Here is a 13307-nt window from a genome sequence, read left to right as displayed (position 1 = left end):
CTTTAAAATACAGACATTGGTTTTTATATAGGCATGTCAGCAAATAGTATATGGACCTAAATAATATATTTTATGACATTTAGAAAAAAAGACGTTATTTTTTGTTCCTATGAAAGGCACACCGATACAGACAATTCTTTCTTTTACACTTTCTGGATTTTACAAAGACAAATGTTAATCTCAGAAGACTTTCTTCTGTTTTTCGGTATTTGGGCAGTACCCAACCCATTGTTTGGATATTAATCTAGGAGGAAAATAACACAGAAAGTAAATCATTTAATGTTTTGCAAAGTCCTACCTCATTATTTCTAATTTTAATTGCACTGGATGCTCTTTATTTAATTCCCTGCCAGTAGAGTAGAAAACAAGCCTTTTTCAGTTTCCTTATAAGGAACTCAGGGGCTTTATAAATCGAGGATAATTTCCAGCAGATACTTTCTTACCAAATTACAGGAAGTTTGGAAAATTGGATAGGTTATTATCACAATAGGTGAAGGTTTTTCATAATGTTTCTAGAGGCTTAGGAGTGATTTTTCTTAGTGACACACTTTGTGATATCACATCGGTGTGGATTATCTGTTTTTGTAGAACTTCTTAGAATTTTTTTAGTAGTATATATTTATAGGATGTTTAATCCCTTTAAAGCTGAATGCCTTTAGGGTTTTATGACTGATTTCACTGAAGAGCTATAGTCATAATAAGATGCTTTTAAGGCAGACATTCTGATCGATATTATTGTATTTTGTATGTTTTTTCAGAAACATACTATTTTCATACGTACTATTTTGTCTTTATCTCTCTCTCACAGTTCTCTTCACTCCCACCAGTGCGGGTGGTCTTTGCAGTGACTATGGAAGGCAGCGCGCGGAAAGTGATCACTGTCCGGTCAGCCCTCATTGTGAGGAACAGACTTGAGACACCAATGGAACTAAGACTGGATAGCCCATCAGCTCCAGACAGTATGTTTTGATTGTCTAGAATATAGTAAATGCTGATAAATATTCCTTGACTATTGTCAAGTCTCTTTTTTCCCAGTGTATCTTCCCCAGCAGTCAGTATAGATGGTGTCTGTCTTCTTTTGTCCTGAGATGGTCAGTCTTTGGGGTGGAGGACCATTGCCTGAAAGTGCTAACCCTTATTTCTGTGGCAGAGCCAGTGGTGCTTCCTGCTATCATGCCAGGGGATTCGTTTGCTGTGCCTTTACACCTCACTTCTTGGCGGCTACAGGCCCGGCCCAAAGGATTGGGTGTGTTTTTCTGTAAGGCTCCTATTCATTGGACCAATGTGGTGAAGACTGCAGAAATTAGTAGCAGTAAACGAGAGTGCCACTCTATGGACACAGAAAAAAGCCGATTTTTCAGGTATGTAGCACCACTGCAGTGGCATGCCACTTTTGCCTTTTTTTTTCTTTTGTAATGACTTTATTACCATTCTTTCTCTAAAGACCTTTAGAGATTCAGTTATCCTTATTTAAACTCTAAAGTTCTTATTCCTTGAGTTTTTTAGTTAGAGTTCATGAGAACTCAAGTGCTAACTCTTGGTGGGGTCTGGGGAGGCTTTATTACAAGGGAGAGACAACCAACACACACGCTATTTACACATACAAGATTAGAAGTTTGTGTTGTATAACAGCATAAAGAGAGGACAGATAGAGACGGGAAGGAAAACAAACAGAAAATAACGAGTTCTCATTCTAAAATTGCAAAGCAGAATCCTGGGGTTTGGAGTTTTTTGAACGAGAGATTTCAAAATAATTTGAAGGTTTATGTACCTAATACTGACTTTCTTGAGAACTTTGACAAAATTGCCTAACCATTTAAACTCCTGTTTTCCCGTTATACAGGAGTGTGTTACTAGATTCCAATGTTGGAAAACATACTGGATTGCTATTGTTACACCCTAACAAATTTAGACTTTAAACTTATTTAACGAGGATTAGCTTTAGTTTCTTTTATAGTGAAGACAGGCATTCATTTAGTCTAAACTTAGAGAAGAGATACAAGAATAGTGTAAAGAATTTCAGTATACTCTTTACCCAGATCTGCAAATTGTTAACAGACTAAAGGAAGAAATACATCAAATACATAACTGGAGTTGGTGATTTTAACACTTCCATTTCAGTAATTTATAGAACAAAAAAATCAATAAATATGTAAAAGATTTGAACAGTGTTATCAATGAGCTTGTTCTAAAGTATTTATAGAATACTTTATCCAGAAACTCCAGATTATACATTCTTTTCAAGTATATGTGGAACACTCATCAAGAGAGATCATCTGCTGGGCCATAAAGCAAAGATCAATAAATATTAAATAACTAAAGCCATACAGAATGTATTTCATGATCACAATAGAAGTAAACTAGAAATAAACAACAATAAGATACCTAATCTCAAATATTTGACATTAAACAATATGTTTGTAAATAATCCATGGGTCAAAAAAGAGAAATCACAAAGGAAATTAGAAAATATTTTGAATCGAATGATAATAAAAGGCAGACATATTAAAATATGGGGAATGCAGCAAAACCAATTCCGAGGAGGAAAGTTATAGTTTGTAAATCCTCATATTAGAAAATGGGGAAGATCCTTTGGTTAAGTCTCAATTAATTTAAAAAAGAAAAGAAAATGAAGAGTATATAAAATTGCTGATTTAATCTTCTGCCTTCAGAAGTTAGTTAAAGAAGAGCAAATTCAAAACAAAGAAATAGGAAAAGGAAACAATAAAATAAAAATATGGATGGAAATCAGTGAATTAGAAAATAGAAAATCAACAATGTCAAAATTGACATAAATTTGACAAACTCCTAGCAAGACTTGGTCAAGGAGAAAAGACAGAAAATAGAAATTACCAATATAAGGAATGAAAAAAATGAGGCACTATTACAGATCCTATAGACATAAAAAGGATGAAAAGGAGGTAAGAACAATTTTATGCCAATACATTCCACATGTAAGTGACACCTTTCCTGAAAAACACAAGTTATCAACACTGACATAAAGAAGAAATAGAAAATCCAAATAGCCCAGTATCTAAATTAAAAGAACTTTAACTGTTAGAAAAGGCTTTGTCCACAAAGAACACTGTAGGCCCATATAATGTTACTAGTGAATTCTACCAGACGTTTAAAGAAGAAATAATAACAGTTTTACACAAGATTTTTCAGAAAATAGAAGAGGAAAGAACAATTCCTAACTCATTTTATGAGGCCAACATATCCCTAATACCAAAACCTGATATAGCTACTATGTAAAAACTATGAGCCAGTGTTTTCCATGAAGAGATGCAAATACCATCATTAAAAAATTTTTGTTGTTGTTGTTTTTGAGATGGAGTTTTACTCTTGTCACCCAGGCTGGAGTACAAGGGTGCAATCTTGGCTCACTGCAACCTCTGCCTCCTGGGATCAACTGATTCTCCTGCCTCAGCCTCCCAAGTAGCTGGGGAGTAGTGCCTGCCACCACACCCAGCTAATTTTTGTATTTTTAGTAGAGATGAGGTTTCACCAGTTGGCCAGGCTGGTCTCAAACTCCTGACCTCAGGTGATCCACCCACCTTGGCCTCCCAAAGTGCTGGGATTACAGGCGTGAGCCACAGCGCCCAGCCAAATTTTTCTTTTTTTCAATTGAGACAGAGTCTTGCTGTATTGCCCAGGCTGCAGTGCAGTGGTATGATCTTGGCTCACGGCAGCCTCTGCCTCCCGGGTTCAAGTGATTCTCCTGCCTTAGCCTCCCGAGTAGCTGGGATTACAGGCACCCGCCACTGCAACCGGCTAATTTTTGTATTTTTAGTAGAGATGGGGTTTCACCATGTTGGCCAGGCTGGTCTTGAACTCCTGACCTCAAGCAGTCTGCCCACTTTGGCCTCCCAAAGTGCTGGGATTACAGGCGTGAGCCACTGTGCCAAGCCCTTTATCAAAATATTATCAAATGCAATTCAGCAAGTGGTTTATCCCAGAAATTTAAGATTAGCTTAATATTTGAAAATCAGTAAATGTGACTCATCATATTAAGAGACTAAAAGAGAGTCAGATGCAGTGGCTCGCGCTTGCAATCCCAGCACTATGGGAGGCCAAGGTGGGCAGCTCACTTGAGGTCAGGAGTTTGAGACCAGCCTGACCAATATGGTGAAACCCCGTCTCTAGTAAAAATAGAACAAATTAGCCAGACATGGTGTTGCACGCCTGTAATCTCAGTTACTCCGGAGGCTGAGGCAGGAGAATCACTTGAATCCAGGAGGCAGAGATTACAGTGAGCTGAGATCATGCCACTGCACTCCAGCTTGGGCAACACTCTGTCTCAGAATAATAGAAAAGGAGTAGACAAGCCACAGAATTGGAAAAATACATGTATCTGACAAAGGATTTTCACATAGAGTATATGAAGAACTTCCTGCAGATCAACAATAAAAAGATAATAAAAAGAATAGACAAAAGACTTGAACTGACAACTTACAAAAGAAAATATCCAGCCAATAGACAAACGAAAAGATGCTCAGTGTGATTATTCACTAGGGAAACGCACACAGTGGGTAATGTTTTACTCTCATTGAAATGGCTGAAATAAAAAAGAATGACAGCACCAAATGTTGACAAAGACGTGGAGCCATTGAACTCTCATAAGTAGCTAGTAGGAATGTAAAATGGTACAACTACTTTGGAGAAATGTGTGGCAATTTCTTATAAAAATTAAGTACTGACCGGGCACGGTGGCTCACACCTGTAATCCCAGCACTTTGGGAGGCCGAGGCAGGGGGATCACCTGAAGTTAGGAGTTCAAGACCAGCCTGACCAACACGGTAAAACCCCGTCTCTACTAAAAATACAACCAGTTAGCCAGACATGGTGGTGCACGTCTGTAGTCCCAGCTACTCAGGAGGCTGAGGCAGGAGAATGGTTTGAACCAAGGAGGCAGAGGTTGCAGTGAGCCAAGATAGCGCCATTGCACTCCAGCCTGGGCAACAAGAGTGAAACTCAGTCTCAAAAAAAAAAAAAAAAAAAAGTTAAGGACCCAACAAGTCCACTCTGGAGTATTTACCTAAAAGAAATGAAGATATAAGTCCAAAACAATACTTGTACAAGAATGTTCATTTAACCCTAAACTGGAAAAAACCAATTGGCTATCAAGAGGATAATGAATAAATTAACAGCGATTTATTCATACCATGGCATACTACTAGGAAATGAAAAATTATCAAATAGGATATATAGAACAACATGGCTGAATCTTGTTGAGACTTAAGTTTTAAAAGCCAGACATAGGCCGGGTACGGTGGCTCATGCCTGTAATCCCAGCACTTTGGGAGGCCGAGGCAGGTGGATCACGAGGTCAGGAGATTGAGACCATCCTGGCTAACACGTGAAACCCCGTCTGTACTAAAAATGCAAAAAATTAACCGGGCGTGGTGGCGGGCACCTGTAGTCCCAGCTACTCAGGAGGCTGAAGCAGGAGAATGGTGTGAACCCAGGAGGCGAAGCTTGCAGTGAGCCAAGATCACACCACTGCACTCCAAAGCCAGGCATAAAGAGTAGTACATACTACATGATTCCACCTATATGCATGCAGTTCCAGAACAGACACAACTAATCCGTAATTATAAATGTTAGAAAGTGGTTGCCTGAATGATGGAGGAGAATATTGATTGGACATGAGGGAACTTTCTGGGGTGAGGGAAATGTCCTATAATTTATTTTGGATGGTGTTTATAGAGGTGCGTATAATTGTCAGAGCTCATCAAAGTGAACATTTAAAATCTATACATACTGTTGTGCATAAATAATTATATCTTAGTAAATGTATTTGGATTAAAAACTGCAAATAATTTTACTCATTGAACCGTCTTAATGTTATTTCGCATACTTAGCTAAGGGGAAAAACTTTAAGTTCTTCATTCAGTCTGATGATTTTTACATTTTATCTTCATAGGTTTTGTGTGGCTATAAAGAAAGAGAATTATCCAGATTATATGCCCTCAAACATATTTTCTGACAGTGCAAAACAGATTTTCAGACAGCCTGGGCATACCATATATCTCCTGCCAACTGTGGTAATCTGCAACTTGCTACCCTGCGAACTTGATTTTTATGTTAAAGGAATGCCAATTAATGGGACGCTGAAACCTGGGAAGGAGGCAGCTCTCCACACAGCTGATACATCCCAGAACATTGAACTGGGTAAGAATGTAGTCAGATGATCATTTGTCATAATCCTATGAGAATATCAAGGAGTATTTTGTGATTATTTATTTAGTAAGCATCTTGGAGAAATTGGGGCACATAAAATAGCTCAATAAGCCAGTTCAAAGGAATTAGTGCAGTTAAAAAAAAAAATAACCTTTAGCTGGAGGCGGCGGCAGTACATGACTGTAGTCCCAGCTTCTCAGGAGGCTGAGGCGGGAAGATTGAGTCTACGAGTTCAAGGCTTCAGTGAGCTATGGTCACGCTACTGCCCACCAGCCTGAGCAACATAGTAAGCCCCCATCTCTAAAAAATAAAAACCTTATAGAAAATGATAAGAAAAAAAACTTAACCAACCAAAAGGTTTACAGAGGAGGCCCGCAACAGAGCCTTTTTTCTTACATTGCTGACATGATGTATGATTGTAGGAAGCCATTTCATCTTTTTAAACTATGCTTTTCCCAAGCAAAATCTTATGCCTCTTCTCTTTTAATTGAAAGGATAAACGTTTGCTGAGCACTCACTCTATTCCAGGCATACCTGGGGTTTTTCACACATGTAGTCTCATGTAATCCTTATAGAAATAGTTATTTGCCTCATTTTACTGGTGAAGAAATGGTGGTTTGGAATGTATCAAGTAATTTTCAGTTGTAAGGGTTGTTAAAAGGAAGACTTCAGCCCAATTAAATTTAAATGAATTTAATTGAGCAATGAACGATTCGCAAATTGGGCAGCCCCCAGAATCACAGCAGATTCAGAGACTCCAGGGATGCCTTGTGGTCAGAACAAATTTATAGACCAAAAAGGAAGTGACGTACAGAAATCAGAGGTGAGGTACAGAAACAGGTGGATTGGTTGCAGGTTGGCTTTTGCCTTATTTGAACACAGTTGGAACACTCAGCAGTGTATGAGTGGGTTGAAGTGATTGGCCAAGACTCAGCTATTGTTACAGGTGCATAGTCCTAAATCAGGTCTTCAATCTTGTCTACCTATTAAGTTAGGTTGCAGTTCATCCACAAAGACTCATGTAGAAGTACAGAGTCCTCAGGCCATATTTCGTTTGCTTTAACAGGGTGAATGAAGTTAAAGTAGAGAATTATTATCATATTTGCAACACTTGAAACAAGGAGGAATGGTGATTATAGTTAACAATATTGTATGGTATATATCATAATAGCTAGAAGAGAGGATTTTTAGTATTCTTACTGCAAAGAAATGATGAATGTTTGAAATAATGAAAATGCTAAATACCCTGATTTGATCATTTCACAATGTATATATGTGTTGAGACATCTCACTGTACCCCCAAAATATGTACAATTGTTATGTGTCGATTAAAAATTTAATTTTTTTTTTTGGAGATGGAGTCTTACTCTGTCACCCAGGCTGGAGTGCAGTGGAGTGATCTTAGCTCACTGCAACCTCTGCCTCCCAGGTTCAAGCAATTCTCCTGCCTCTCAGCCTTCTACGTAGCTGGGACTACAGGTGCCTGGCACCACGCCCAGCTAATTTTTGTATTTTTAGTAGAAACGAAGTTTCACCATGTTGGCCAGGCTAGTCTCAAACTCCTAACCTCAGGTGATCCACCTGCCTCAGCCTCCCAGAGTGCTGGGATTACAGGCGTGAGCCACTGCACCTGGCCAAAAATATTTTTTTTGCAAAGCAAAGAAGTACTTTTGGAATTTGGGCAGAAAATGTATTCCTTTTTTTTTTTTTTTTTTGAGACGGAGTCTCGCTCTGTCGCCCGGGCTGGAGTGCAGTGGTCGGATCTCAGCTCACTGCAAGCTCTGCCTACCGGGTTTATGCCATTCTCCTGCCTCAGCCTCCTGTGTAGCTGGGACTACAGGCGCCCGCCACCTCGCCCGGCTAGTTTTTTGTATTTTTTAGCAGAGACGGGGTTTCACCGTGTTAGCCAGGATGGTCTTGATCTCCTGACCTCGTGATCCGCCTGTCTCGGCCTCCCAAAGTGCTGGGATTACAGGCTTGAGCCACTGCGCCCGGCTGAAAATGTATTCCTTTTAAGACTACCATACAACAGGTTGAAGTAATAATAACTTAGATATTTATGATTTTATAGTTTTGTAAGTGCTTTTCCTGTATTGTTTCATGTTATCTCCATTTACTGACTCAGGACCTGAAACTCATTCAACTTTAACAATGTGTCTGTCCCACAGTGACAAGATTACATTGCAATTACTGTATAACCCTTGAACTTAATTTAGAAAAGTATGCAATAACTATTCATTCTAAATAAAATAGGTCTTTGGCATATAAGAGGTTTTCTAATATATTTCTCCAGATATTTATTGAGCCCCTGTACAAAATAGAAATGTCTTCTCATCCCATCACCACGTACACACCCAGCACTGCTTCTCCTCAGCGTGCTGCATTCCACAGCTTATCACTTTTCATAACCAGTATCTACATTTTGCACATGGGTCCCAGAGAGTTCAAATAACTTGTTCCACATCACGAAGGTACTAAGGACAGACTGGAGTTTGGAAGCCAGGCAGTTTGGCTGCAGAACTGTGCCTCTTACCCTGCACTTGGGTTATTATGTTTCAGGCACCTAGCACAGGGCCTGAAGTATAGCAAACTCCTAAGAATCATAACTATTATTGATAGTTTTTTGATATTCGAACCCTTATGATTATGCAATTTAGGCTCCCTAGTGTGACTTCCAGGCCATCTGGTTTGCTTATATTGATTCTTCCCCTAGCTAGAGGGAAAGAGCCATTCTGATGAAGATTTTTACCAGTTAGATAGTTATTGGTTTTTCCAAAAGGAATCCAGTTTACTTTGGCTGTGAGCTATTTTGACAAACTACAGTGAGAACTCTGAAAGTTAATAGTTTGTATCTTCTTTAGGGGTGTCATTGGAGAATTTCCCCCTCTGTAAAGAATTGCTCATTCCACCTGGAACCCAAAACTATATGGTGAGAATGCGACTCTATGACATCAACCGTCGGCAGCTGAACCTCACCATCCGGATTGTGTGTCGAGCAGAAGGATCCTTAAAGATCTTCATTTCTGCTCCATATTGGCTGATTAACAAAACAGGTACATACAGGGGCTGCTCGAGTAGGTCTTTGGCGTTGGTCATGGGAATTCAGATTTATTTGCTTAGCTAACTAAATGGAGCCAATGCAAATAGATTACTTCAACAGTCTGAGCTGCTGAAACATTCCTGCTTCCATCATAAATGCTTAATCATGCTCAAAACTGTCCTTTTAGGCAAGGAACTGAGCCCACTAAATCGATTCAGTTTTCACTCTTTTCCCCCTTGATGATTTTGTTGGTTCACCATTTGCATCTCTTTCAGATAGACTGGGTGGTATTGCTGTAAACTTTTCTCTCCTTCCTAAAGGGTTGCCACTGATCTTCAGACAGGACAATGCCAAGACAGATGCTGCAGGCCAGTTTGAGGAGCATGAGCTGGCCCGGAGCCTGAGTCCTCTCTTATTCTGCTATGCTGACAAAGAGCAGCCAAACCTGTGAGTACAGTTATTTATGGGAAGGGGAAATAAGCTCCTAGGGAAGGGAAGAAATTAGTAAAGGCTATAATATATCCGTGTAAGTAGAAATATACTGTAGATAACAATCCTGACTTGGCAGGGGAATAGAACCATGACCTAATGGGATTTTTGGGGATCTAATTTCTATGTTATTTGATACGGAAAATAAACCATTTGGTTGGTTTATAATGAAAGCTAGTTTTATTTTACATGCATTGAAGTAGTTTTCCTCTTCATAACTCTGCCAACGAAGAGAAAGCCACGTGTTCTTCTCTTCTCTGCAGTTTTTCTTCCCCTGTAAACTTTAGCACAGGCACAGGAGCTGGCATCAGAATGGACATAGACTGGTTGTTTGGTAAAGCCATCAGCCTCATTAATCCAATCCAGGATTTGTATCACATTTGGAAATTCATCCCTTTTACCCTTGAAGTAAAACGTGCCATTTTATGGCCTCAAAGCACTCATTGCATGTTTAAAAGCAGGGACAAAAACAACTGTGAAGATTAAGTGACATGTGCTTTTAATGTATGGTAGGAGCATTAATTCACTTTTGTTCTTGGTTTTGACATTTTGCTTTTTACAAGAGTCTTTTAATAGAGCTCTAATCAAAGATAAATGGGTGTATCCAATAGTGCTAAAATGCCATACCGCGTTATCGGTAGAATTATGCTGACAGCTTAACAGAAAGTCTTCTGGAGTACCACACTTCAGTGAGTACTGATGTGTTTACAAGGGAAGATTGGAGTGTAGATTAGTGTTTGAGGCAAGGAAAGAGGATTGATGAGAGTTCTGGATATTGTAGGGGATGCAGCTAGCCTCTTGGCATGTGCGGCAAGCCCAGTCTCATTCTTTTCTTGAAATGATTTGGACAGTTTTAGATTTAGGACTTGACATGTGTCACACAGTGTGTTTTATCTATGAATTCCACAGCTCCCAAAGCCATTTTCACATAGACCATCTCATTGGATTCTTTCCACCATCGCAAGGGTGTAGGCAGGGCAGGAAATATTGTTATATTTTAAGATGAGGAAACAGGCTCAGAGAGAGTGCTACCTGCCCAAGTTTACATCCTTGTTAGTGGTAGAGCGGGAACACACATTCAGGAATTATGTTGCCAAAATCTGTGACAGGACACTGACCAACTAAACAATGTTTTGCTATTCTAATAGTATCAGTCTGGCTGGGTGCGGTGGCTCATGCCTGTAATCCCGGCACTTTGGGAGACCGAGTTGGGCACATCCCGAGGTCAGGGGTTTGAGACCAGCTTGGCCAACAGGGTGAAACCCCGTCTCTACTAAAAATACAAAAATTAGCCGGGTGTGGTGGCACACGCCTGTAGTCCCAGCTACTCGGGAGGCTGAGGCAGGAGAATCACCTGAACCTGGGAGGCAGAGGTTGCAGTGAGCCTAGACTGTGCCATTGCACTCTAGCCTGGGCGACAGAGCAAGATTCCATCTCAAAAAAAAAAAAAAAAGTATCAGCCTTTATAAGTAATGCATCATACCTGCATCTTCTGTACATATGCTTCTTGTGCTTTTTAAAATGGACCCTTGAAACAGCAGAGTCAGGAAAGGATTAGTTTGACTTGAATACTTGATTTTTAGGGTAATATTAGAAATTGTACCCTTTTCCTCATGTGTTATACTCATAGAATCCTAATGTTTTCTCCTAGAGCACTTAGTTGTAGATGTCAGTAAGTTTCACACACTGTTCCGCTGTGGCTGCCTCTAAGATCCAGCTTTAACCACTGATGAATTTTCTCACTGTGCTAAGGAATCACATGAGAGTGAGGAAGAGAGTCAATAGGAGAGATGGAATTTGGGTGGTAACTATATTAATGTTTCCCAGTTAGAACAGCCAGATAAGACTTTCTCGTGGATGAATATCTACATCTTTGCTTTTCTGCCCCACAGCTGCACGATGAGAATCGGAAGGGGGATTCATCCAGAAGGCATGCCGGGCTGGTGTCAGGGCTTCTCCCTGGATGGTGGTAGTGGTGTCCGAGCTTTGAAAGTCATCCAGCAAGGAAACCGCCCAGGGCTGATCTATAACATTGGTGGGTTACATTTGGGGCAGTGGGAGAATCAGAACTGTTGGCTGATGACCTCAGGCCTGGAGGAATGAGCTGGCCATGCATTTTGGCCTGATTACAAGTGCTGATTTTCTCATTTGGCATTGGGTCAGGTATCTGTTCTCTGAATGCTACACTGATATCAACACAGATCTGTTCTCCTAGGGATCTGAGGAGCCACCTAAACACTGCCCTTTTGAGGTCTGTGGCTCTGTTTAATTTCAGACTCACCTGTGTCAGGAAAGTATCAGTTTGGCTTGAATCCTTGTTTTTCAGGGGAATAATAGGAACACTTAGCATGCCTTTCATCCTCCAAGTATTCCCACGCATTCATTAAAATTTGCAAGCCCTAAGAGGGTAGGAAGCATTGTTCTCCTTGAAACTGAAGGAGAGAGGTTAAGTGACCTGCCTAGATGCAAAGGGGAAGTCTGGGTCAAAAGTAGAATTAGGATTGGGGCATACAAATTAAATGCACTTGGTGGTTGTAGTAATTACAGCAATCTCCAGACTAACTTTGCTTATGGAGATGGGAAGGGTGGAAAGGGGAGGAGAGGATACCGTACCCATATGCCTCAGAGCCACTTGAGAACACTCAAAAGATTCTCTAAAGAGTTAAGATAATTTGATTGAAATATGAATCAGGGTAAAAATTGTAGCAATGTATCCTTTCAGTATATAATTTCCCAACATCTCAGAGCAATGTTTAGTTTTGAACATTGCAACACCATCTATGACTGCATGGTCCTGTAGAACTTCCTGTGATGATGGTAGTGTTCTATTTTGCACTATCTAGTAGTAGCCACTAGCCACATGCGGCTGCTGAGCACTGGAGAGAAATAAGGCAAGTATGGCTGAGGAATTGAATTTTTCTTTTTATTTAATTTTAATGAATTTAGGTTTAAATAGTCACATATGGCTACTGGCACCATTTTGGACAGTATGCACATAGTCAGAGTTCCTTCCAAGAGCAAGGAAAAACTGATGTGATATCATTTACATATTTATCCTGAGTCCCATGGAGAGTCAAGGATATGTTTAGATGTCTAAGGATTTATTAATAAAATAATCTTCCAAGTATAGTTTCCTTTTTGGGTTTTTAATCATAGGTTTATATTCATTCTCCCTTGACGTGTGAACTGTCTTCTTAAAGTTGACATTAAGATTTTTAAAAGAAATAAACTTTATTTGATCTTGCAGCACAAGATAGTTATCTTAACTTTTTCTCACTTTTGTTTGCTCCACCCCTTGAATAGGCAAAGGCTGCTTCATGCTGAGTTTGGCTTTCTGCTGGGGTATTTTGCCCTTGATGTATTTTGCAAAGCAAGCTACCACAGGTTGGCTGGAAGCTGTAGTTGGGACAAATTGGGGTGGGAGGAGCTTGTTCCTTTTAAAGCAGCTGGCACTGAGAACCACAGAATTCTTGCAGAGGCCAGTTGAGCAGACTGATCAGACATACGCAGTGATTGCCCATATAAGTTGTTTTGCTAGGAGCATTCACTAAGGCTCATGGCATATGTTTTGAGGGCTAAGACTGTGGTTTAAGTT

The 13307-nt window shown here is 40.0% G+C and overlaps 1 protein-coding gene across 7 annotated transcripts in view; it reads left to right on the top strand.

Moving 5' to 3' along the window:
• The window catches only part of VPS13D (vacuolar protein sorting 13 homolog D), a 284031-nt gene that overhangs the window by 120646 nt on the left and 150078 nt on the right, over window positions 1-13307 (top strand). For 6 of the 7 annotated variants that reach the window (XR_012425938.1, XM_045380426.2, XM_045380422.2 and 3 more), the window contains 6 exons: window positions 809-959; window positions 1151-1361; window positions 5927-6174; window positions 9045-9236; window positions 9544-9670; window positions 11605-11747. Coding sequence is in view for 5 of the 7 variants with exons in the window: in XM_045380426.2 (XP_045236361.2) it covers window positions 809-959; window positions 1151-1361; window positions 5927-6174; window positions 9045-9236; window positions 9544-9670; window positions 11605-11747 (1072 nt within the window). In the remaining 2 variants the exon portion in view is untranslated. The remainder of the gene's footprint in view (window positions 1-808; window positions 960-1150; window positions 1362-5926; window positions 6175-9044; window positions 9237-9543; window positions 9671-11604; window positions 11748-13307) is intronic. The other variant, XR_012425941.1, reaches the window with a different exon arrangement.

Source organism: Macaca fascicularis, chromosome 1, assembly GCF_037993035.2.
Source record: "Macaca fascicularis isolate 582-1 chromosome 1, T2T-MFA8v1.1".
Classification (NCBI taxonomy): domain Eukaryota; kingdom Metazoa; phylum Chordata; class Mammalia; order Primates; family Cercopithecidae; genus Macaca; species Macaca fascicularis.
The sequence above is the reverse complement of the archived record's forward strand: the minus strand, read 5'-3'. Positions and strand labels throughout refer to the sequence as shown.